This window comes from Mastomys coucha, unplaced genomic scaffold (genome assembly GCF_008632895.1).
Source record: "Mastomys coucha isolate ucsf_1 unplaced genomic scaffold, UCSF_Mcou_1 pScaffold21, whole genome shotgun sequence".
Lineage (NCBI taxonomy): Eukaryota > Metazoa > Chordata > Mammalia > Rodentia > Muridae > Mastomys > Mastomys coucha.
This window is the reverse complement of record NW_022196904.1, coordinates 116,854,762-116,878,906: the sequence shown is the minus strand read 5'-3', so window position 1 is coordinate 116,878,906 and position 24,145 is coordinate 116,854,762. Positions and strand designations below refer to the sequence as shown.

Here is a 24,145-nt window from a genome sequence, read left to right as displayed (position 1 = left end):
CTTGTGTGCTCACTTCCTTCTGTCCTCATGTGGGACAGGCGCCGTGGTAAGGGGCAGACATTCGGCTGAGTGGGTTGGGTAACAGGTAGACACAGACTTAGAAAAGGATTTTAATCTAGGCTTGGCTAGATACAGGTCGGCATCCTCAGGGAGGGAGCTAACAACATCATAGCTGAATTTGTTAGGAGAGGCAAGACATGGGAAATCATTGATTTCTTCAGTTTTCTTTAAAGCAAATTAAAAGATCAATGTCTAAAAGAGATACACTTAAGAAAATGATGAAATTATAACCCCTTAAGAAGAGCCAGGTGTGGCAGGAACCAGGTCTGAAAATGGTACCTGGAGTAAGCAGACCAGCGTAAGATCTCTGGAATCTTTGTCCCCCCTGCCTGAGAAGCTGGAAACAGGAAGGGGTAGTGAGACCATTCAGGAATCAGTTTTGCCAACTAGCTGGTAGGCCTGAGTTGGCACCAAAGATAGGCCTGCCCCCAGACGCTATCCTAGTTCATATCCCAGTCCGAGGATCTGTGTAGTTAAGATGGGTCCACATCATGGAGTCACGATGTGTAGAGCAGATTCTTCAGCTTCAAAAGGTAGCCATTTCTCTTCATACAGGCTTTGGAGGACCTGGAGTATGTGCCACAGTGGTCTCCAGTTCCTGGCCCTGCCATCACCAGGCTGAACCCTCCATGGCCCGCACCCAGTGAATGGTGCGGGTCTTGCTCTCTTCCCATGAGAAGAGGGGCTTGTAGCCAAAATGGCGCTGTGCCTTGTTGGTACTGACAGTAAAGGTGGTGTTGGCCACAGCCAGAGTATAGGGATTCAACAGGGGTGTGTACAATACCAGTGGGCGAAGCAGCCACTGCAGCAGGGCATTGAGGGCAGCCAGCAGCACCAGCAGCCAGTAGGGCAGCAGTGGGTGGTTGCCTATCAGTCGAAGACCACAGGGACTCAGAAACTCCATGTTGAAATCCTCGTAGCTTTTATAAGGTGACTTATCATAGCAGAAATACACCTGGCCACCCATGAGTGCCGCCCGCTGCTCCAGCTCTCGGGCCACCAGTATGTGCATCCAAGCCACATTGCCTACCAGTAGGAAGGGAGGTAGAGAGGCCGGCCTTGGTCCAGTCCCCAATTTAGCCCCATGGAGATTTTGCCCACACCTCTCTACTGTCTGGTCAAAGTCGCCTTTCTCCAAGGCACTGCAGCCACCAGCCCTCCTGGGCATCCTGCAGATACTTGGCTCCTGTGTAGATGTTACCCCTTTCTCTGGAGAGCTGTTGCTCCCATGGCTTGGTATAACCTATGACATGTTTTTATGTCAGCCCTCCCAACTGGAGTGGATGCTTTTCCCTTTGCAACTCATGCAGAAAATGCCCACATGCCCGCTGTCTGCCTGAGCTCTCGTGGAGCCAGGCAGACACTCATGACTCTGTCACCGCCAGAGCCGGTCCTCTTGCCCTGCTTTCCCCTGTGCTTACCAACATAGACCCGGCCATGCTCCACAGAAGCTGGGATGGCCCGAAACAGCCGACCTCCAAAGCGCAGTCCCTGATGGTAGAAGTCTCTCATGACCTGATGACCTTCACCATAAATGCCCGTGGGTCGAAGGGCACATGTCACCAGGGGTAGCCCTCCATTGACCTGGTGGCAAAGGGAAATGTTGGGAGATGCATCCACCCTCCCCACAGTGGGCTGGAAATTGATGCAAAGAAGCCTGGGACTCAGGCTCTGCCTCTGCAGCTCAAGCCCCATCTTTGCAGTGTACCTTCCTTCCATTGGCCTCCAGGACCAGCTGCTCAGCCAGGGCTTTGCTGCATGGGTACGGATGCCTGTGGACTGCCTCATATGGGGTATCTTCATTGCCCCTGGAGTGAGGAGAAAGAAGACTCAGTGCTGAGGGAAATCTTGCTTTTAGAGCCCAAGTGGGGCTGAGCTGACCTGTAGAAGGGGTGGCCCTTGACGTTAGGCCCCACCACTTCCATGCTACTTGTGTAGATGAGGAATCGAGTGCCAGTCTGCACACAAGCATCGATCACATTCTGTGTGCCTGTGAAGGGAAGGGACAGATGCAAGCTGTGTCATCCCACCTCTCCATCTCTTTCCGCCCAACCCAGTATCCAAGGAGAACCACATCAGGTCAGGACAGGGTGGGACAGCAGTGAATGGATGAGGTTATCAAAAGGACAGGCCCTCCCATAAAAAACACTGGCCAAAGTCAGGCCACACACTAGGGACTAACAGGTAGGTGGCACCTCACCCTGCACGTTGACTTTGTGGATGGTCTTCGGACTGGTCTTCCCAAACACATCTACCAGCCCAGCTGTATGGATGACCACATGACATCCAGCCATGGCTGCTGCCACCTCGTGGGCCTGAGTCACATCCCCCTGGATGGCGGTCACCTGTACAGGCCCTGGTGGAGAGATCCGAGTGTCAGAGCTAGGGCCTTGGCCAGCTGCTGAGTTTGGCCTGCATACGCCCTGGGAGCCACATGAACCAATGACTCACCCATCCCCTCTGTGTCGGGTGGAGAACAAACATTGGAATCATCTTTTCCACAAGCTGAGGTATCCCAGTTTGGGAAGGGATGGGGGCCTCCCTTCCTCCTGCTACTGCCCCACTCCAGTCACCTGTTTTCAGCTCCTCCAGCCAAGAACTCAAGTGCAGGTCAAAGACACGCAGCTCCCGGAGCCTGGGCTCCCGCTCCAGCAGCATCCGAACAATATGCTCCCCCAGGAAGCCACAGCCACCTGTGACCAGGTACACCAATGTTGGCACCTGTGCAGAGTCTGCCATCCCAGCTGTGGGAAGAGAATTTAGCTCACTAGAATTGCCAGATGGCACCTGCTCCCACTGTGTGTTCTTCCTCGAAGGGATCAGTAGTAGGTGGGAGCAGTGTGGGTAGAGAAGCTGAGTAGTGGCGGTGGGTTGCAGTTTTCCATGCTTGTAGCACTAAGGCTCCCTGCCCTTTGACCCTTAACTGCTGAGTCACTAGAATTGAATGCAGAAAGGGATTAGGGGTTAAGGCAGATGGAAAGAAAAAAGAAAAAAAAAAACTAGATTACTAAAGGACAGGCAGAGAAAGCAAGGAGTTGGATAGGAAGGTTGGAAGAGCATAGGCTAAGGACCCTCGGGGCCTCAGTAACAGCTCTGCCTACCTGTAGTTAAGTCCCAGGGCGCCCAAACGGGCCACTGGGAGAGGTTGTGTCCTGGACTGGTGGACCAGCTAGTTGCACACAGGCTTCCTTCCTTCCGCTCGCTCCTCCCTCCTGGCCCATTCCAGGAAAGAGACCAGCTTAGCCTCCACCCCTAGGGGCGGGCAAGGGGGTTTGGAGGAGGGAATTCTCTTACCAGGGTGCCCCCTGGTGGCCAGTCCACTCTTCAGTGGAGACAGACAACAGAACCTGCCCACGTGGTAATGGGAAGTATTTAGGGATAATGGGGTAGAGATGGGATGCCCTCATCACTGGTGTGTGACCTTGGCTCTTCCTTCCTGCTGGGTTTCCCTGTAGGGTTCTGGGGAAGGAGAGTAGGGTAAACCTGATCTTGTTACGACTCTGGCTAGCATCCATGGTGAGATAAGATATGGCAAGGTTGTTGCACCCTGTTAGGTGGTTGGTCCAAAGCAGTACTGCTATCTGCAGGTTGATTCAGCCCAAACTCCAGGCCACCCATTTCCCCTCTCCTGCTTCACCCACTGTGTCAACTCGCATCCCAGTCTGCTCTTCCCAAAGATACTGACCAAGCATTTTTGTACAATAAAGTTTAATCACAATTATAAAAATGTGGTGTTGGGTTTCACTATTAACATTATGTACAATCCAGCCCAACAAGAAGGGCCTGCCCCCCACCATCCTGGCCCACTGAGCCACAGCCCTGAGACACCAGGGTGAGAGGGTGACCCACAGGGTCTGGCAGGAACAGATGAGGCAGGGTTCCAGGCACAGAGTTCCCAGGACTAGGGGCCAAAGGCCCCCCCAGGGGGAGAACATGGCCACTGCCCCAGAGACCCCTAAACTGGGGAGAGGTGCACATAGGGCATAAGGGGAAGTCCCCATTAACATGAAGCAAAGGGCTATGCAGCCCCCAAGAATAGCATCTATACAGGCTGGTACCCCAGGTTTCCACAGGAAACAGCTGCTGGCAGCTACAAAACATTTACAGCTTCTTCTTCGCAAAGAAAAAAAAAATTAAGAGGGTGGCTGGGCATGGGGTATAGGGGAGGCCGAAGTTACCTCACAGGACTGAGGCTCCCTTGCTGGACTCAGTGCTCCCTATCCCACATGTGAAGGTCGGGCAGTGGGCCCTGCTGAGCCCAATAAGGCTGGGGGTGCTGGGAGCTTAGGGCACCAAGGGGGAATAAATAGGGGTGAGGGCACCGGTCCTGCCCCACCTCAGTTGAGGGAGCCACGGCAGCTTTCAGTGCCGCACAGACACGGAATCTTGTTGTCTTCTAGTGGGAACTTGTAGTCGTAGGTGATCTCCTCATCCACACCAATGGGCTGCTTTGAGTAGATCACAATCTTCTTTTGAGACTCGATGGTGATCACCTTAGCATAGCAGTTGGGCTGCAGGAGGGGGAGTGTAAGCCACAACCCCACCTCACCCCCGCCCAGCCCAGCCCTGGCCCAGCCCTGAGCGCACCGTGCAGCAGTGGTTGATGAACCTGGCGAGGTTGCCACACTTGGTGGCATCAATGATGGTGTCATGATCCACCCGGAAAAGATAGCTGCTGCCAATGCCCTCCTGAACATAGCGCTTCTCCCGCATGTCAGCTACCATCTGGGAGAATAAGACACATCTTAAGACTTCAGCCATTGCATGGGCATCTGGGTCTACCTGCTCCCAACCATTCTGATCCAAAGTCAGCCAGACTGAGGAAACCAGCACTGGCTCTTCTGAGAACCTATGTGGCCATAGTGGAGCCCATAGCATGCTGTGGGCCTGGGGCAGCTTCTGAAATGACAGTGGCCATGCCTTGAATTGAATCCTTTCCTAGGACTAGCCTTCCTACACAGGCACCTACTGGGCAGCTGGTGAGAGCAGATGGCAGAGGGTCTGTGCCAGGACAAAGGCCTTGTGTTGCAAGGGGCAGCTATTCCCAGGAAATAGGTAATGCAACTGCCACACTCCCACTAGGTGATCTCACCCCTTTGCAGAGTTCTAACCACCAGTTCTGTTGTGAGGACTCCTCCCAGGCTTCACTCTCCAGGCAAGTCTACCTCAATAGAGTGTGGGATGTCACTGCAGCATCCCTAGGACCCTGAGCCTCACTTCTGTACTGAACAAATCTTGATCACATTCGTGTTCCTTCTGCCCAACCACATTCCTAGAAGCTAATGGCGATGGCCTGAGAAAGACCTCAGCACTTTGTTTTCACCCTCCACAGCCAACTGCCTGTCAACTACTTTGAACCCACAGGCTAGATTCCTGTCACCTCTGCTGCCACTACCTCATCCATAACTTTGGCTTTGATTTGCCATTAAGTTCCACTGAGGCCAGCCCACACAAGCTCCGTTCCATAGCCAGAGGAAGCTTATTGGCTTCATGACTCCTTGCTTGCACAGCTTCCAAGCCATTCTCCATCCACAAGGCCACTTTTACAGGCTCATGTCCTGGTCACTGGCCCTGCCTAGGTTACCTGAACAGACGTTTTGGCCTTGTCCTCCTAAGAAAATGCAGCTTCTGAGCCTTTGCACATGCTATTCCAGGAACAAAAGCATATATACATCCTACTGCCCTGGGAATTTATTACCCATTAGCTTTCAGGTTGAACATCATACATCACCATCTCTGGGTCCCTACAATACCTAACATCCTCTAGTATCAAACACCATCCTTTACAATCATTACTAACCAGTGTTCCCTGGGGGAGTGGCACTGGTAATAATGAGGAAGGCTCTGTACAAAATATCACAATTATAAAAATGTGGCATTGGGTTTCACTATTAACATTATGTACAATCCAGTCCAACTAAAAGACCACTGAGCCAGAGCCCTGAGACACCAGGGTGGGAGTGTGGCAGGAACAGATGAGGTAGATGAAATACCATGCTATTGTCCAGTCAGCAACTGGCCTGTTGCTGGGAGTGGAACCTCACCTGGCGGATGTTCTGGCCAACATACTCTATCACCATCTCATCAGCTGCAATGGGTTCCATAGCAAACAGACCCCACTCATGGATACGGCTCCGGCCAAATCGGAGCTTCTTCTTCCGGAACTAGGGGACAGAAGGTAGCTTTAACTGCTGGATGTTCCACAAACTCGTACCTTCAAGTCCCTTCCCTTCAGCTTTGTCTCACAGGGTCCCACCAGGGACTCTCCTTGCTGGGGTTTCACTGGGTCCCTCACCCCACCTCCCCTCCTGACCTTGAGCTGGTTTAGTTTCAGCAGATCACTATCCATGATGGCTGAGGTGCCGATAGCACTCAGTAACCGCCGCTGCTCTGACCGTCGCTCAGAGAGCACCCGATTAGTCCCCTATGAGTAAGACAAGGAGGTGGTGAGTGATTGAAGGACAGGAAGGAGGCAGCAAAGTAAGGAGGGCTCAGAGTAAGGGCTCTACCTGAGTGTCTCCACCTTCCAGCTGCCGGGCTGAGACAGGGCACACATCCAAGTATTTATCTTTCTCCTTCTTGCTGATGGGGTAATAACCTTCGCTGCGTGCAGAACCTGTCTGATGCTCCCGAGGCCCATCTTGGGGCCGTCGCTTGCGCTTTGGAGTGCTTAGGTTGGTGAGTGCATGGTATTAAGGAAAAGAACAGATTCCTTATTGGCCAGTCTCTTGGGGCCCACACCTCCTGTCCAACCCAGGCCCTGTCCACAGGGTAGCTTGTCTGATGGTGAGATTACTCAGTAAGGGGACAGAATGGAGAGGGCAACTCTAGACCTTACCTGTTCTATCAGAAGAGACACAAGGCAGAGAGGACAGACAGCTCAAGAACCCCAAGGCTAAGCAAAGCACAGTAATTTAGACAGACGGGAAGCCAGTACAGCCCTAGGATAGACCTGAGGATAACATTTCTTGTCATATGACCCCAGGGAAGACCCGGCCCTGTGTCTTACTCTAGGGTTTAAATAAGATGGGCTCTGTGGCTTAGGATATTTGTGTGATGGACCCAGTGGGTGTCATTAAGCCAATCTGCGCCACTAGTCTGCTGCAGCAGCCGTTCATATGTGAGTCGCAAATAGCTCATGTCTTCTAAGTCCAGGCCTGAGTTCCAAATATCATATAGGATGGTCATCTGCTCAAATTCACTCCTTGGCTCAAAGGAAGGAGGCGGTGGGGGTGGGGGTGGGAGTGGTGGCCTTCTTCTTCGAGTGTGGGAGCGAAGGCTGCGCCTCCTGACTGCCCCTTCCTCGTCACTGCTGCTGCTGCTGCTGCTGCTTTCTGAAGACTCGGACTCCTCTTCATCTTCCTCCTCATCTTCTCCTTCCTGCTCTGGATGCTGCTGCTGCAGCTGTTGCTTTGGCTCTTCTGCCTCAGCCACCACCACCTCAGGGGCCTCTAAGACTTCATCAGCTGGAGAGCTGAAGAGGGCAGCAAGGGCAGGAGCTGGCTCCGGGGGCCGAGGTGCTGGTGTGGTGGGTGGGGGCTTGATGGCTAGGGCATAGTTGTGTTCCAAGAGGATGTGGCTGAGTAGAGGGCTTGGGCGCTCAGCCTCATCTGAAGTCTCTGTGGCCTCTGAGTCGTCACCAGTGGGTAGGGTAGCCAACCCACGTCGGGCGGGGGTCAGGGCCAGGTCAGCCAGTACTGCCAAGTCTACTTCTGTCCCTGACTCAGTGGCCTCTTCTTCTTCTGTAGAGCGGACACGACCTCCAGCTCGATTCCGACCCCCTCGGGCCACCTCCTCAGGCCAACTCTTGACCAGAGATGCATGGTCCAGGGGGAGATTACGAATGGTCCGCTCTACAACCCTGGGGACTTTTCGAGAGACTGGACCAGGAGATTTGGCCTGTAGTGGGGCAGCTGTGGAAGGTTCTGGGACTGGTGCCTCCTCTGCAGCAGAGAAGGAAACAGTTTTCCGGCGTTTCTTGGGTGGGGGTAGGAGAGGAATAGGAGAAGAGGGGCGCTCATCCAGGCGAGGGGGAGGGTCTGGAGGTCCAGCTGGTGGCTCTGGGGGAGGAGGTGGTATATTAGGGGGTGGTTCTTCAGCAGGACCTGGGGATGGAAGCACATGGGCAAAGACCAGGGTTAGGGCAAACCTCATCAGACAAAACTGTCAGGGTAGGAGACTTGGGCTCAACTATCCTGGAGCACTTAAGGAAGCCTTACTTTTTTAAGTTCTAGCCTGTTCTGCCTCAGCTTCCATTCAGAACACTCATGCCTATATGTGTAGAGGTCTGTCTGTCTCTCTCCTGCTCACATCATTCTGAGCACTGTCAAGTCCCTGAACAGAATGGGGCTCTGAACCTGTTTATTATTCTAGCTGACAATGGAGTATGTCCATGTCAGGTATGGGGAGAACTCAGAACAGGCAGATAAGCCCAGAAAGCTGTTGTTCAAACAGGATAACCAACCAAATCAAATGTCTAGCCAAACCTGGGAAAGGGAGGGAAGGGACCCCATGAAACACTGGAATTCTAGCCTGTTTACCAGACCTCTGGAAAAGAACATGACCCAGGACTAGACATTCGTAGACTCAGAGCTTTAGCAACCAGCTCTATCAGTTTCAGAACGGAATGGCAGCCAGCTCCATGTCTGGCCTGCAGCTGTGCATACTGCCTCAAGCTAAGTGCTCCTTACTGGGGAACACCAAAAGGTCCTTCAGTGTGTTGCATCCTAGGCTCTGGCTGTCACGTGGGTCTTGGACAGTGGCAAATTACACAACTTAGCATTCAATCAGCTTCTTCGAAGATCTCTGTGCTCCCTCGCTTCCCCAGGCTTTTCATTTATGATAAAATTACGATACAATTACCCCCAGGCAGCACAACTACTCTTTTCCCCTGGGAATTGCTCTCCTATGTTCTCAAATTCTCAGAAACAAGACCCTAGAAATCAGTCTTCTCAGCCTTTTCCCTCAGGGCTGTCACTGACTGACACTACCAAGACTGCTGCCTAATACAACCAGCTCCATCAGAGACTTTCCTAAGAAGTCTAAGGTAGGAGGAGGTTGGCTGGCCTGTTGTTCCTCTGGTGGTTCGGTGGATGTGAACACTATGCTGGAATGCAGAAACAGAGGAAACCTATTTCCTGAGAAAGCAAAAATTAAAAAACTAGAAGACAAAAGGAAGGCAAGACCAAGGAGTTTTTCTACTTGTCTCTGAAAACTACCAATTAGGCATAGCATATAAACATATCTATAACCATGCAACATTACCCCTCCTCTTTGAGAGAAGTCTCACGTAGCTCAGACTAGCCTGGATCTCACTGAAGCCCACAAAGAACCTGATGCTTCTGTAAATGCTGTGATGTACATACCACCATACCCAGCTTTCCTTTCTGGTATTTAAACTGACTCAAATTGACTGATATTGCCAGACAATCTTTCTTCAATCAGGCTACCATGTATTAAGTTGACGCTTTCCAGAGGAAAGTATGGACTATCTTTTTAAGCTTTCCACAGTTTCCTGACACTAAGCCAGAAAGACCTGTATACCCTACCCTTAGAAAAACCTAGCTATCGGGCTGGAGAGGTGGCTCAGAGGTTAAGAGCATTGACTACTCTTCCAGAAGTCCTGAGTTCAATTCCCAGTCAACCACATGGTGGCTCACAACCATCTGTAATGAGATCCAATGCCCTCTTCTGATGGGTCTGAGAACAGCTACAGTGTACTCATATAAATGAAATAAATAATTCTTAAAAAAAAAAAAAAAGAAAAAGAAAAACCTAGCTATCAATATTACTTCTCCTCATCCCTTCACACTTGCCTTCAGTCTAAACCATTCACCTGAAATTCTGTAATTCCTATGACCTGTCAGGTCCAAGACACTTCTTACTATAATTTCTCCTGTGGCTCCACAACATTGTCTAATTCTGTCTTTCTTTCCTTCCTATCTATCTATATCTATATCCATATCCGTATCTCTTATCTATGGATGGATGGATGGATGGGTGGGTGGATGGATGGATGCTGGACACTAAACCTCATGCATGCCATCACTGAGCTAGATTGCTGGTCGTTTGAAAAATTTTATTTAGATACAGGGTCTTGCTAAATTGCCTAAATTATCCCCAAATAGCCTCAAACTTGATATCCTCTTGCCTGACTTCCAAGCGTATACCCCTGTGCCACCATACCTGGCTACTCCTATCTTTAGAAAACAAAACAAACAACTTTTCTGTATATGGTTGCTTTCCCTGCCTATGAATCCCCTGAAATGAAAATTACAGATGGTTGTAAGGTTCCATATGGGCACTGGGAATGGACTTAAGTCTGCTACAAGAGCCACCAATGCTCTTAACCACTGAACCATCTTTCTAGCATCCCTCTCCTTTTTGAAAGGGTAAGCTCTCTTCCAAACTTTCTAACTTAAGTTCTGGACCTCTCCCTTTTGAAAGATAAACTGGAAAACTGTCTCAGCAGTTAAGAATGTTCTCTGCTCTTACAGAGTACCCAGGTCAAGTTCCCAGCATTCAACATGGTGATTTACAACTACATAGAATTCTTTTTATTTTTTATTTTTTCGAGACAGGGTTTCTCTGTGTAGCCCTGGCTGTCCTGGAACTCACTCTGTAGACCAGGCTGGCCTCGAACTCAGAAATCCGCCTGCCTCTGCCTCCCAAGTGCTGGGATTAAAGGTGTGCGCTACCACCGCCCATACATATAATTCTAGTTCCAGGGGATCTGACACCCTCATCTGGCCTCCATGGGTAATGTATGCATGTGGTACGTAGACACACACGCACACACACACACACACACTCACATAAACACATTTAAAAAAAGGAGACGAAAGATACTGTCTCATATGTATCTCAAGACTGCCTTCAAACTCACTGTGTAGTTGAGGATGACCCTGAGCGTTAGACCTTCCTGCTTCACTTCCTCAGAACTGAGATTATAGAAATGCATGACAACCACAATGCTTGCTTTTTAGGCCCATCCTTTTAAAGTGGTGCTTAGCTTGATATTCCAACCTTCCCCCCCTCCACTGCACCCGCCCTCGCCCACTCCCTACCCCCCCACCCTGTGCTCTCCTCATTGAGCAGCAGCTGAGTTCACCAGTGCTCTCACTGCTCTTGGGCAGACCTCTTCCCAAAGTCTCTGCTCTATGATCCCACTGCTAATGTTTCTAACTGAAGTTTTAGAGATCGCCACTCAACTCCAAGTCATCAGTGCCCATAATCCTAGGTCACTTTATTCAAAGTCCTTTCATGGCATGCAGTATTACCGAATTATCTGTCTCCATCCCTATTTCTACCAATTTTCTCTGTCTCTGAGCCTCACGTGCAGTTTTTCAACTGTCCATTTTTTGTTTGTTTTTGGTTTTTTTGTTTTTTTTTTTTCCCCGAGACAGGGTTTCTCTGTGTTGTCCTGGCTGTCCTGGAACTCACACTGTAGACCAGGCTGGCCTCAAACTCAGAAATCCACCTGCCTCTGCCTCCCAAGTGCTGGGATTAAAGGCGTGCGATACCACTCCTTGGCAATGTTGTAAATTTTAATCACACTGAGGGGACACTCAAGTCCCAGCTTCCCATCCTACATCTTTCCTGGCCTCACAAGAGTCTTCCTGCGACACTCTGGCTCCTCTCTCATTCCTGTTTGTAATGCATCTTTCAGATCACTATTAACCAGTCATAGCTTCCTATGGCTCTCAAAGCAGAGACAACATTTCATACATGGGCTCTGCATTTGGCATGGGCTGGTCAGCACCCACTTCTACCTTCCACCCTAAGTTTTCAACCTATCAAAGGGTGAGCTTTCTTCCAAACCTTCTAACTTATGTTCTGGACCTTATGTAGAGCCTATATATCTGCTTATTCCTCCTCATTGTTTTGCCCAGAGTTCAGCTCAACTACGCTTCAGCAGGAGGATGATCCCAGACCCATAAATGCCCTCAGGAATCTGAGTTTCTTCTATTTTTTTTTTTTCATAAAACTTATTGGGCTGAAATCACAGTTATTTCTATGCATTTATTCCTTAGCTGGCCTTTATCTCCCTATGGACTAAAAGCATTATGAGGATGAGAACAGTGCCTGTCAGACAAACCATCATATCTTTGTACTGCTCCTGGTAGTAGTAGCAGTGCTCAATAAACTCTACTATATGAATAAACAGTCCCTATAGGAGGCTGTCATATGCATGTGCTATAGAATAACAAGGACTATACAAGAGCTCAATTATGGGCTAGAGAGACCGCTCAGCGGTTAAGAGCACTGACTACTCTTCCAGAGGTCCTGAGTTCAAATCCCAGCAACCACATGGTGGCTCACAACCATCTGTAATGAGATCTGATTCCCTCTTCTGGGGTGTCTGAAGACAGCTACAGTGTGCTTATAAATAAATAAATAAATAAATAAATAAATAAATAAATCTTAAAAAAAAAAAAAAGCTCAGTTATGTGTTAGTGTTACTATGTGCCCATTTAACTACTCCACCCCAGGGACAGACTAGGTGGAGACCATTCTCTAAGACAATGATAAACATATATCTTAGTCATGTCATCTGTCCCATGCCACCTACCTGCAGGCTGTGTGGGCAATGTCTCCTTTTCAGGGAGAGGCATGACAGGGGGATCTATAACCCTGTCTGTCTCAGGCTTCTCATCAGGAGCTGGAAGGGGCTCTGGAACTTCTCTGGGAGGTGGTGAAGCTGAGGGAATGACTGATGACTGTTCCTCTTCTTCAGAGGAGGACTCTGATGAGGACGATGAGGAAGAGGAGGAGGAGGATGACGAAGAGGAAGAGGAGCTGCCACTCTCGGAGTCCGACGTGCTACCATTTTCACCGTCTGAATCCGCATACAGAGAGCACTGGGAGGACGAGTCACTGTCCTCATCCTCACCTGGAAATCCACAGGGGGTGTCAATGGTCAAGAGGAGGGATCACTCATTCAGGACTGTGTATGTGAGACTCTAGGCCAGGTGTTGGAAGCCCAAGAAGTTAAATAAGCAGGTGTGTGTACACAATGACAAACATCAGAGCGAAGGAAGGAAAGCCCTGGATTCTGCTGGAAGAACAAGTCTGGGAAGGTACCCCCTAAGGAAATGCTAAAACCAAGAAGGAGATGTTCCACCACAAAGAAATCTCCATTTCTTTGAAAGCCCGGTCTACAGAGAGAGTTCCGGGACAGACAGATAGACATAGACAGACAAACCTGGAGACTGGCAAGCAGTTGGCCTAGAGCACCAAAGTTCTGTAGAAAATAGAAAGAATTCTGGAATACATGCCTTGAAAGTATGCCTTTAATCCTAGCACTCAGGAGGGAGAGGCAAGTGGACCTCTGTGATCTGAGGTCATCCTGGTCTACAGAGTGAGTTCCAGGATATCCAAGGCTACACAGAGAAACCCTGTCTTGAAAGCAAGTCATGGTGGTACGTGTAAGCGCAGAACTCTGGAGATGGAGGCAGAAGATTCGTTGAAGGTCATACTCATCTATATAGCAAGTTAGGAGCCAGCATGACCTATGTGAGACTCTTCTTCAAAAAACGAAACAAAACAAGGTACCAGCAAGATGGTTCAGTAGACACCTGTTGCCAAACTGATGACCTGAGTTTGATCACTAAAACTTACAAGGTAGAAAGACACACACACATACCACAGCATAGTCTCACAACACTACAGATACCACACTTATGGAAGATCAGTACTGGGTGAGAGAGCACTAAGAAATCCCAAAGAAGCATAATGGAAAAGGGCTCTAATTCTAGCACTTGAGAGGCTAAGTAAGTCAATGAAGCCAGGGAGAGAGAAAGAGAGGAAGAGAGAAAACAGATGTTATTGATGAACTCTGGAGTAAATAATAGAGTAAATATAGAAAGGGGTAATGGGGGAGGAACTGGAACATGGTGAGACAAAGCTAAAGATATGTGCAGAGCCTAGACTGACTGACTATACAAATAGGTCACTTTGGCAGAAAACAGGGAGTCAAGTGAAGACCTTGTAGAGAAGAGAGTACGTTTTAGAAAATAATTTTATTAGCAGTTTTGAAAATGAATTAGAACAGAAGAAAGGAAATAGAGGCAGAAATCAGTCAAAACTGCATGCAGCAGAGGAGCTAGGGGCTGCAGGTCAGTGGTAGAATGTTAGTCTAGCACGGAGCCCTAGGTTTGATCCCCAACACTGTTTGGCAAGATGACATGTTTGAAATTCTAGTTCTGTTTAGGTAGAAAGACTAGAAAAGGATTACACAAGTAAGGCCCTCTTGGGCTAAAGATCATGTCCCTAAGAACCTACATGAGGTAAGCAGACAGAAGAGAAAAATGCATGTTGTAGGCACAGCTGATGGCAGGGGAGCCAAAGGGCCAACAGAGGGAACTGTCTTCATTCTTAGCAGGTAACCTGGCCCTTTGCTTCTCCAGTGAGTGATAACCTCACGAGTATCACTGCTATCAACCCTGGTCACTTCGAAAACAGTATTTCAGAGGAACTCCTTGACTGCTGGGCAGACAACAGTGGCTGGCGCTTTCCTCGAGTCTAGCATACCATTACAAATTATTACCTATTTCATTGTCCTTAAAATGTAATCTCGGGCGGTGGTGGTGCACACCTTTAATCCCAGCACTTGGGAGGCAAAGGCAGGCGGATTTGAGTTCGAGGCCAGCCTGGTCTACAGAGTGAGTTCCAGGACAGCCAGGGCTACACAGAGAAACCCTGTCTTGAAAAAACTAAAATAAACTAAAAAAAAAAGAAAGAAAGAAAGAAAGAAAGAAAGAAAGAAAGAAAGAAAGAAAAACAAAATGTAATCTGTCTGCAATGACACAAAGGGACCCATGTAACCTGTCTCTCACCTTTCTTCTATCCCTCTCCAATAAGTTCTTTTGGAGGGGTTTCTCTGTGTAGTCCTGGCTGTCCTGGAACTCACGCTGTAGATCAGGCTGGCCTCGAACTCAGAAATCCGCCTGCCTCTGCCTCCCAAGTGCTAGGATTAAAGGCGTGCACCAATGCCCAGCCCAACAAGTTCTTAAAAGCAAAGTTTTAATGTACATTTCTTCTAAAAAGAATTATTTAATTCATGCATATGCTTCAGTGTATGTATGTGCACCATATACATGTGGAATAGAAAAAAAAAATGTGTTGGATCTTCTGGAAGTGAAGTTACAGGTAGTTGTGAGCCACCATGTGAACCAAACTTGGGTCCTCTGTAAAAGCAGGTAGTGCTATTAAACACTGTGGGCTCTCTTTCCAGTCCCGAAATACTTACTTCTGAAGGAATGCACATCACTAAACCATGTCCAAATTTGTAGAAGCCAACAAACACACAATTGGATGGAAGAGTGTCTGTTGATGGCAAGAGAGATGAAGGAAAAAGAAAGGAACAGACTGATGGCTGGCCCTTACAGGAAGAGCAGAGCTCTAAGACAAGACCATCTAGACTGATAGCTTCAAGGGACAAGAGGAAAATGCATACCCTTCATCTCTAGGACCTGGGGAAAGAAACAGACTTTGCAGGACTATCTACAGGGAGACCTGTTTCAGAAGAGGGAGTATTCTCAATTAATGGGGTTCACATTCTGAAGAGTCCTAGGATACCAAAGGACATTGGCTAAAACAACTGTCATTGCAAAGGGCAAGAAGGGCCAGAGGTCCAGCAGGAAAGTCATAGAAAAAGAAAAACCAGATAGTATAGTTCTTCTTCCCCAAACCTAAACTCTACTCAACTGCCTATACTCACCATCTGATGCCTCTGCTTCCTTCTTGGTGGCATCCACAGCTTCCTCCCGCTCTTCATCTTCCTCATCTTCCTCATCATCATCCTCATCCTTAAGGAAAAAGACATGCTGAGACTAACAGGAAAATGACACTGAGTTCCAGTTCAGTGAGAAGCTGGCTGTGCCAGCAGGGGCTCAGGAACACCAGGTGCCTAGCATCTTACCTTCTCTGAGGAAGACTCCTGGGATGCCTCCTCCCCTTCACTATCCAGAGTAAAGGATTTCCGGTGCTTGCCCTGGGTCTTGCCCCGTTCTTCATCTCGCTTCGGGGGCTTGGTCCCTGGACGTCCTGATTCTCCAGCTTCCTTCTCTCGCTCAGGATCTGCAAGAGGAAGTCAGAGCAGTTAGTTACAATCTATCAGTAGTTACTGCTCTGCCATCCTGGAGGCAAAAAATACTACTGCCCACTTTACTGACAGGCATACAGACACTAGAACACAATATAACATGTTATACAATTTGAACTACATCCCACACATTTTTTTTTGATCATTTTCTAAGCTGGGTGAAAGAGGAAGCCAACTTGTTTTATCTGGCCCAAGAAATAATATAAGGGAGGGAGTTCTCTAGGAAAGCAGATCTGACTCAATAAAGTAGCCTCAAGTCCCATAAACTACTAACCAAAAGCCCAGACTTCAGCAGACTTGGAAGGCTGCACAGCAAAAGCGTTAGGCAGTGAACCTGGATAGAGGATTATTCAAGTTCTGATTCTAGACAGTGAAATTTCTACTGTTGTTGCAAAAATCAAGACACAAAAACACTCAAATCAGGACAGCAGAACTAAGAACCATAACTAAAATGCAAGGAGAAACCTATCTGACACTCTGATGCCTTTAGAATTCCTTTCATTCCCTTTCACTCTGCATCAAGTCTCCACTGGGTGCCTTGCCCTCAGAGACACCCTCTTGCATCCTCAGATATATCCCTGTCCTCTTGCTTCCTATTATACTAAGAAGACCACCCCTTTCTCCCTCTGCCTCATTTCCTACTTACCATCTTCATCTTCCTCAGCTGGAGTAGAGGGCCTGGGCCTCTTTTCCTCACTTGCCTCTGAAATTTCTGACGGCTCTTTCCGTTTTACCTGGCAGATGCAGAAAGATAGGAGCCACTTAGAGCTCAGAGACAAGAGTGAGGAAAAGGGAGGAAAAATTAAAACAAACAAACAAACAAACAAAAAAACAACCCACCTCAACCACCATCATCCACAGCACCACCCCACTCCCATACTCCGTTTCCCACCATTGGGAAGGGAGGCGCACCAGCTTTCCCCACCACTAAATTCCTGGATACCTTGAATGAAGGCAACCGCAGGGCCCCTCGAAGCCCCGACCCGAAGGCAAAGGCCTCAATGCCTGTGACACCACCACTCTTGGCCCAGTCTACAAGGGACAGCATGCCTGGCTCTTTGAGCTTCGTTTTTTCTTTGTCCTCCTCCTTGGCTTGCTGTTTGGCTGCGTTCTGGAATGGCTGCAAATAGTAGGGAGACTAAGCTAAAGAACCCAGAGCACAGATACTCCCTCCTGCCCAAGAACTAACAGTGTGCCTGAGGAACACCAACATGCATTAACTTACTCTGCTAACACTATCTATCTCTGGCAAATTAAAGCAGTTTCTCAAGTCTGATAATTTAGGCCATCCACCCTTAGGAAACAATTACTAATTTTTACCAGGCTACAAATGGTAGAACTAAATACAAGGCCAGAGACATTTAAACATTCAGTCTACCGTAGAGCAGCAAAGAAGCCAGGACAAAGCTCTTCTGACCCAGGCCCATGTTTACCTTTTACTCTGTCATAATTCCCTAGCCTGTAATTCTCACAGCCTTACTATCCATTTCATTTTCTCTTGTCCCTACTGAACTGGGCAATCGAGGGAAGTCAAAGGTCTATCTTTCAGCAAACAAACACTGAACGTGCCCAGCACTAGACCTCCTCACCTTGGCCTTCTCTTCCTTGCTCTCCCACCACTGGTCAAAGGCTCCAAAGGCCACATTCTCGACCATCTTTCGGTTGAGGTCTCGCTGCATAATGCTCTTCATCTCTTGGACAAGGGTGGCCAGCACACGACCCACTGTGCCTGCTGATGGTAGGGCCTTGCTTTCTGCTACCTCTGTTTCCTCCCTATGAGGCAGCCGGGCCTCCTCTCCCGAGACAGAGGAAGAGGGCAGGGGCTCGGCTGCCATAGGCAAGGGCAGGTGGTAGGCCTCCCGGGAGTATGCTCCACGACCTTCTTGCCCTTGTGTGTACAGAGCATAGGGCAAGCCATAGGCTGCCTCTTGTGGAGGTGGAAAAGGGAGGAAGGCCTCGCCAAAAGCCCCACCAGGAGGACCAGCTGAGGCTGCAGTCAATCCCTTGCCCTGCCGTAATTGGTGGAGCCGTGTTAACATCTGGGTCTGCATCTGGAAGGACATGGGCATCCCTCCCCACTGTGCCCCAAGTCGATCCATAAGTTCCAGGGAGTTCACAAAGTCATAGATGTGGGGTGGTGGTGGTGGAGGTGGCGGAGGGTACTCAGGGGGTGGTGGTCCATCTGGGTGGGGTGGGAGGAGGTAGGCAGGTTGGTGGGGAGGATAGCCCAGGGGAAGGGAAGCAAGGTAGGGAGGAGGAGGGGGAGGTGGTGGAGGTGGTGGCGGCGGTGGCTGCTGGGGGGGTGTTGGGGCTGGAGGTGGTGAGCCACCCCTGTCATCATCAGAGATCTCCATATCCTCTCCGGAAGAACATGGAGAAGCCTGTGGGGTACGGAGGAGAGTCTCAGAGAGCTCCTGCTAGAGCTCCCTGAGTTTGCCCTCACACTTGTCTTCATGTTTGAACACCTTCCCTCCCCACTAAGTTATAAGCTTCTATCCTAGATGCTATGGCTAGCCCCAGGCTCACCTGGTTCTGTCCATTGGCCTTTGGTGACTCCCGGGCAGCCCCTGGCTCTCCACTCCCTGTAGGTGCTACATCTTCAAAATTAGCTGGAGCAGGAGGGGGTGTGCAGGGCCCATGACCTGCCCCAGAAGGCACCTCACCCCCTGCATCTCTAGCCCCAGGGCCTGCACTGCTGTTCTCTTCTTCTTCCTCTGTATCAGAAGCCAAGAAAGAAAATTTGGAGCGTTGTTCCTTCAGCAGCATTTCAATGCGGGAATCCAAACTGCTGTGCTGAGCAAAGGGCACACTCTCATTGGTGGTCTCTGGGGCTGGGGAGCCAGAACGTGCAGGTGAAGCTGGGCGCGGGGAAGTCCGGGCTTCTTCTCTCTCAGGGCTGGGTGCCCCACCACCACCACCACTACCACCACCACCACCACCACCACTACTACCACCACTACCACTACCACTACCACCACCACCAGGTTCTGGAGGTTCTGGAGGTGGGGCCTCTGACGCAGGAGGCCGGTAGTCTTGGTCAGTGGATCGGTTGGGCTCAGGGGCCAAATAGGAGGTATAGGAAGGTGGGAAGCGCTCAGCTGTGTTTTCAGCAAATGGAGCCCCAGAAGGGTCCTCTCTAGTTGCCCGGCGAGGTGGATAGGAAGTATGGCGCTGGTAACGATTCCAGCTTTCGTAATACGCTGGGTAGCTAGAGTCAGAACTACGAAACTGAGAGGCTGAGGAAGAAGAGGAGGAGGAGGACGACGATGAGGAGGACGACGACGAGGAGGAGGCTGCAGTAGCTGAAGCAGTTGCTGAGGTGGCAGTAGCGGTAGTTGCAGGGGCTGATGATGTAGAGAAATGGCGTCGAGAAAAAGAATCTTGATAGCTGTTCTCTGACCGCCGGGGTTTGAAGGAGGTCGAAGTGGTGCTGAAGAAGAACCTGAGAGTTAGCTAAACTCCTACCTATGTGACCAAACCTGACTAGTTCTGTTCTTATATTCAAAGTCCCTCTAGGCCTAGATTTGATCCCAGCACCCACATGGTGGCTCAGAACCATTTTCACTCCAGTTCTAGGTGATCCACTGCATAGGTACAAGGAACACTGTGTGTTCAGAGACATCTACATAGGCAAAACAATCAGACTCATAAACATCTTAAAAGATGGGCTGGAGCTGGGCAGTGGTGGTGCATGCCTTTAATTCCAGCACTTGGGAGGCAGAGGCAGATGGATTTCTGAGTTCGAGGCCAGCCTGATCTGCAGATTGAGTTCCGGGACAGCCAGGGCTATACAGAAAAACCCTGTCTCAAAAAAACCAATAATAATAATAATAATAATAATAATAATAATAATAATAATAATAATGGGGTGGGTGGGAGAGATGGCTCGGCAGTTAAGACTACAGACTGCTCTTGTACAGGGTTCAGGTTCAATTCTCAATACCCACATGTACCAACACCTGTAAACTACAGATACGAGACATCTGTCTCCTTCTAGCTTGCTTGGGTGCTGCATGCCTGTGATACAAAGTATACATACATACAGGGAGGCAGGAGTATGCACATGAGTGCATGCACACACCCACAAAACTCAAAACAAGTTTCTCAACATCTGCTTCTATATTGCTGACCAGGTCCCATACTATAGCCCTGAAAACAGCAATTTGTCAGTTGAAACAAGAGACTAAAATAAATAGCTTCCAATTCCTTCTTACAGAGAATTGGAGTTTGTTTTTTCCAGTTGCAGCTCCCAGAATCAAATGGCTAAGCCCAAGAGACGTGTGTTTCCCATACCTGCTGGAGTAAGCAGAGTCCTGAGAATAGGGGGTGCTACCCCGAGATGTGTAGGGGGTTCCTTGGGAGGACTGAGGGGTGAACTGGCCAAAGGAAGATGGAGTATCTTGTCGACTGCTGGAGAAGTTTGTATCTTGGGAGCAGGGAGTGCCATTGCCAGGGGTGCCCCCCACAGTAGTGCCTGCTGGATAGGCAGCTGTGTCAGAGGAAGACCGTCGGCGGGCTTCAGTCTAAAAAAAAAGTGATGCAAGGAAAAACAGTCAGGCATGATTTAAAACTGTCTCCTGCCCCAATCTGAGATTCTAGCTCTTTGTATCTGAAAACACCTAGGCATCTTTCCTTAGTTCGTCCTATACTTAATAGGAAAGTTCAGGGTCTTCCCAGATGGCTGCTGCTCTTGGTGACCAGGTAATGAGTACGTGTGCTTAACAAAGCAGCGGTTACAAGCTTCTCACCGTCTCAGTGGCTGCACCAGAACCCTGGAACTTCTCACTCAAGGCCTTGCCCCCAGTGGGCACAGTCTGAGGAGTGTAAGAGCCATTGACAATCAATTCATAGTACTTCATTCGTTGTTGGCCTAGATGGAGAGAAATGGGAATCAACAGTCAGAAGGGCCAGGCAGTGGTGGTGCATCCCTTTAATCCCACCAGATTGGGAGGCAGAAGCAGGCAGATTTCTGAGTTCAAGGCCAGCCTGGTCTACAGAGTGAGTTCCAGGACAGCCAGGGCTATACAGAGAAAACCTTGTCTCGAAAAATCAAACAATCAGAAGGAAAAACAAACTCCCTGATTTGGTCGTTTTCTTCTTCAGGTCTCAAGTTTCCTACAATCTCTTGAGTTTAATGTTTCAGAATGTTAGTTTCCTACTTAACTCAATCCTTGGAAACTTTTACCTCATTTCTACCTGGTTGGTACTATTCTGACTAGGTCTATGCTTCTATTTTTATTGACTGATTAAGACAAGATCTCAAATAACCGGGCTGATCTCATACCCACTAAGTAGGAAAGTAGCCCTTGAATTCCTGACACTGTTGTCCCTACTCTTCCCATGTTCAGGAATTACAGATATTTATCAGCACATACTGCTTTTTTGCAGATGTATGAAATAAAATCAGGTTCATCTCCACCTATTAAATATATATCCCATTAATATCAGGAGGCAACAGTGCTTGGCTTGGCATGTAAAAGGCCTGTTCAATATAACCACTATAAACTCATAGTTTACACACATACACCATCTAGAGTATTTTATAAACTTCAAGAAATGTAGGTCTGGGCTGGAGAGATGGCTCAGCTGTTAAGAGCACTGACTGTTCTTCCAGAGGTCCTGAATTCAATTCCCAGCAGCTACATGGTGGCTCACAACCATTTGTAATGGGATCTGATGCGCTCTTCTGGTCTATCTAAAGATATCTTTAAAAGAAAATTAGGTCTGTCTGCTATTAAGCCCCATACCTTTAATGTTATAAACTAAAGATTGCAGAATTGCAACTATAAGTGTTAATCTAACCCATGGGACAGGGGGAGGGGGCATTTTATTTGCCTTGAACAATGATTTTTCAACTCTTGGAAGGGGTTGAGCAGTGAGAGGGTTTGGTGAATAAAGTGTCTGCCACTAAGCTTGACACCAAGTTTGATCTCTGGGACCTACATGGAGAAAGGAAAGAACAACACCCCTTGTTGCCCCCTGACCTTCACATGAGGCCAAGTAGAATGTACATGTATATGTGTACAACAAATAAACTGTGAGAAGGATGTAGCACTTAAAAAGGATGAGTTGCCAAGTACAGTGGTATATGCCTGTAAGCCTCATACTTGGGAGACTGTGGCAAGGCAAAGGTCCAATTCAACATGAGTTACAGTGAGTATAGGTCACCAGAGACAGACAGACTGACTGACTCAAAAACATAAAACGGATTGGCGAGTTGCCCAGTTGTTAGAGTGCCTTGCTAGTATGCATAAAACCCTGGGCTTCATCCCCAGGACCACATAAACAAAGCATAGTGGCACAAGTCTATGATCCAGTTTGAAGGAAGATAAGAAGTCATGGTCATCCTTGGCTACAAATGAAGACTCAAACAACTTGTGCTACATGAGATCCTGTCTCCAAAACAAGGGGTTGGAAAGATGGCTCAGTGGTTAAGACCATTTTGTACTCTTGCAAAGAACTACTCACATGGCGGTCTATAACTATCCCGACTCCAATTCCAGGGTATCCAACAAATACCCTCTTCTAGCGTCTGTGGCACACACATACATGTGCATACATTTACACGAACACACACATAAAGAAAAGCAAAAATGAATCTTTAAAGGTAAAGCAGAACACCAAAAGTAAAGCCTGGAACCAGCTGTAGAATTCAAGGGCATACTGTTTTAAAAAGTGATACCTAGAAAACAAATAAAAACGGCAGGGCAGTGGTGGCGCATGCCTTTAATCCCAGCACTTGGGAGGCAGAAGCAGGCGGATTTCTGAGTTCGAGGCTAGCCTGGTCTACAGAGTGAGTTCTAGGACGGCCAGGGCTATACAGAGAAACCCTATCTCGAAAAACAAAAAAAATAAATAAGTAAAATAAATTAAAATAAAATGAATAAATAAAGCAAACAAACAATTAAAGCTTTTTAATCCCAGCACTCAAGACAGCAGAGGCAGGTGGATCTCAATGAGTTCAAGGCCAGACAAAGCTATATAGTGAGATTCTGTCTCAAAAACACATATAAACCATAAGATTCCATATAAAAGTCTTAAGTTCAATGTGGACACATTGGTCTTCACTCCCTCTGCAAACACCAATCAACAACCTCTTTCTTAGATGACACTGTACTAGTTTGACATTGCTCCCCTGTAATTCCTTGAAAGCAGTTCAAACCTGCTCCATTTTTCTTTATTTTTATGTGTATGATGTACTTGTAGGTTTTCAAGTGCACACACACAAAGGCCACAGGAAAACATTGGATATCTCCCATTGCTGCACTCTATCTCACTCCTCTGAGAGAGGGTCTCACTAGAACTGAAATTTGCCAATTTGTACTCTGGCTAGTCAGTGAGATTCTGGGACCTGCTTGTCTCCTTGCCACAAAAATGAAGTTACAGGCATACACAACCATATCTGGATCAGGGATGGAGATTCAGATTCAGGTTTTCATATTTGTATGTTACATACTATTACCCACTAAGCTATCTCCTGGTTCCTTTTTGTTTTTTTGTTTTCTTGAGACAGGCTCTCACTATGGAGCACTAGCTGGCCTGGAATCACCTCTATAGACAGGCTAACCTCCAAGTCCCCATCTTCTGCCTCCCAAGCACAAAGATTACAGGCACGCGCTGTGCTAAAACTCTGCTTTACTCATCGCCATCTTCACAAACCTGTGCTCTGGGCAGGCCATGACCTAAAACTCTAGTTCTTTAATTACCTGATGTTTCAATCTTAGTATATAGGCTACTGAAGAAAGCACAAAATATCGATTAAGTTTAAAACAACCAACAAACAAAAAAGAAAAATCCTCCCAGAGCCGAAGAGCTGACTCAGCAGTTGAATGGACTGGCTGCTCTTCCAGAAAACCAGAGTTCAGTTCCCAGCACCCACAAAGTGGCTCAGAACCATTAAAACTCCAGTTCCAAGCCGGGCGGTGGTGGCGCACGCCTTTAATCCCAGCACTTGGGAGGCAGAGGAAGGCGGATTTCTGA

At 48.4% G+C, this 24,145-nt stretch overlaps 2 protein-coding genes across 7 annotated transcripts in view; both read right to left on the bottom strand.

The window, feature by feature from the left end:
* Positions 1–96: 96 nt before the first annotated feature.
* On the bottom strand, positions 97–3,631 carry Hsd3b7 (hydroxy-delta-5-steroid dehydrogenase, 3 beta- and steroid delta-isomerase 7). The gene is made up of 7 exons (XM_031388437.1): positions 3,162–3,631; positions 2,634–2,804; positions 2,261–2,416; positions 1,942–2,050; positions 1,769–1,868; positions 1,482–1,644; positions 97–1,086 (listed from the first exon to the last, which is right to left on the bottom strand). The coding sequence occupies exons 2-7, from the start codon at positions 2,797–2,799 to the stop codon at positions 671–673; spliced, it is 1,110 nt and encodes a 369-aa protein (XP_031244297.1). The 5' UTR covers positions 2,800–2,804; positions 3,162–3,631; the 3' UTR covers positions 97–670.
* Positions 3,632–3,751: 120 nt separating this feature from the next.
* Setd1a (SET domain containing 1A, histone lysine methyltransferase) overlaps positions 3,752–24,145 on the bottom strand; it is a 24,960-nt gene continuing 4,566 nt past the window's right edge. For all 6 annotated transcript variants that reach the window (XM_031388431.1, XM_031388428.1, XM_031388430.1 and 3 more), the window contains exons 5-19: positions 20,914–21,035; positions 20,459–20,688; positions 18,692–19,595; positions 17,755–18,546; positions 17,109–17,285; positions 16,812–16,899; positions 15,983–16,140; positions 15,782–15,869; positions 12,632–12,952; positions 7,110–8,165; positions 6,570–6,742; positions 6,374–6,484; positions 6,105–6,224; positions 4,648–4,785; positions 3,752–4,571 (exon numbers count right to left, since the gene is read on the bottom strand). In XM_031388431.1, coding sequence (XP_031244291.1) covers positions 4,398–4,571; positions 4,648–4,785; positions 6,105–6,224; positions 6,374–6,484; positions 6,570–6,742; positions 7,110–8,165; positions 12,632–12,952; positions 15,782–15,869; positions 15,983–16,140; positions 16,812–16,899; positions 17,109–17,285; positions 17,755–18,546; positions 18,692–19,595; positions 20,459–20,688; positions 20,914–21,035 — 4,652 coding nt within the window. In that variant the 3' untranslated portion in view covers positions 3,752–4,397. The remainder of the gene's footprint in view (positions 4,572–4,647; positions 4,786–6,104; positions 6,225–6,373; positions 6,485–6,569; positions 6,743–7,109; positions 8,166–12,631; positions 12,953–15,781; positions 15,870–15,982; positions 16,141–16,811; positions 16,900–17,108; positions 17,286–17,754; positions 18,547–18,691; positions 19,596–20,458; positions 20,689–20,913; positions 21,036–24,145) is intronic.

Coding starts and splice junctions, on each gene's coding strand:
- Hsd3b7 (XM_031388437.1), bottom strand. CDS start 2,799: ATGGCAGACTCTGCACAGGTGCCAACATTGGTGTACCTGGTCACAGGT. Junction 2,051..2,260: donor CCACAAAGTCAACGTGCAGG/GTGAGGTGCCAC, acceptor TTCCCTTCACAG/GCACACAGAATGTGATCGAT. Junction 1,645..1,768: donor TGGAGGCCAATGGAAGGAAG/GTACACTGCAAA, acceptor CTTTGCCACCAG/GTCAATGGAGGGCTACCCCT.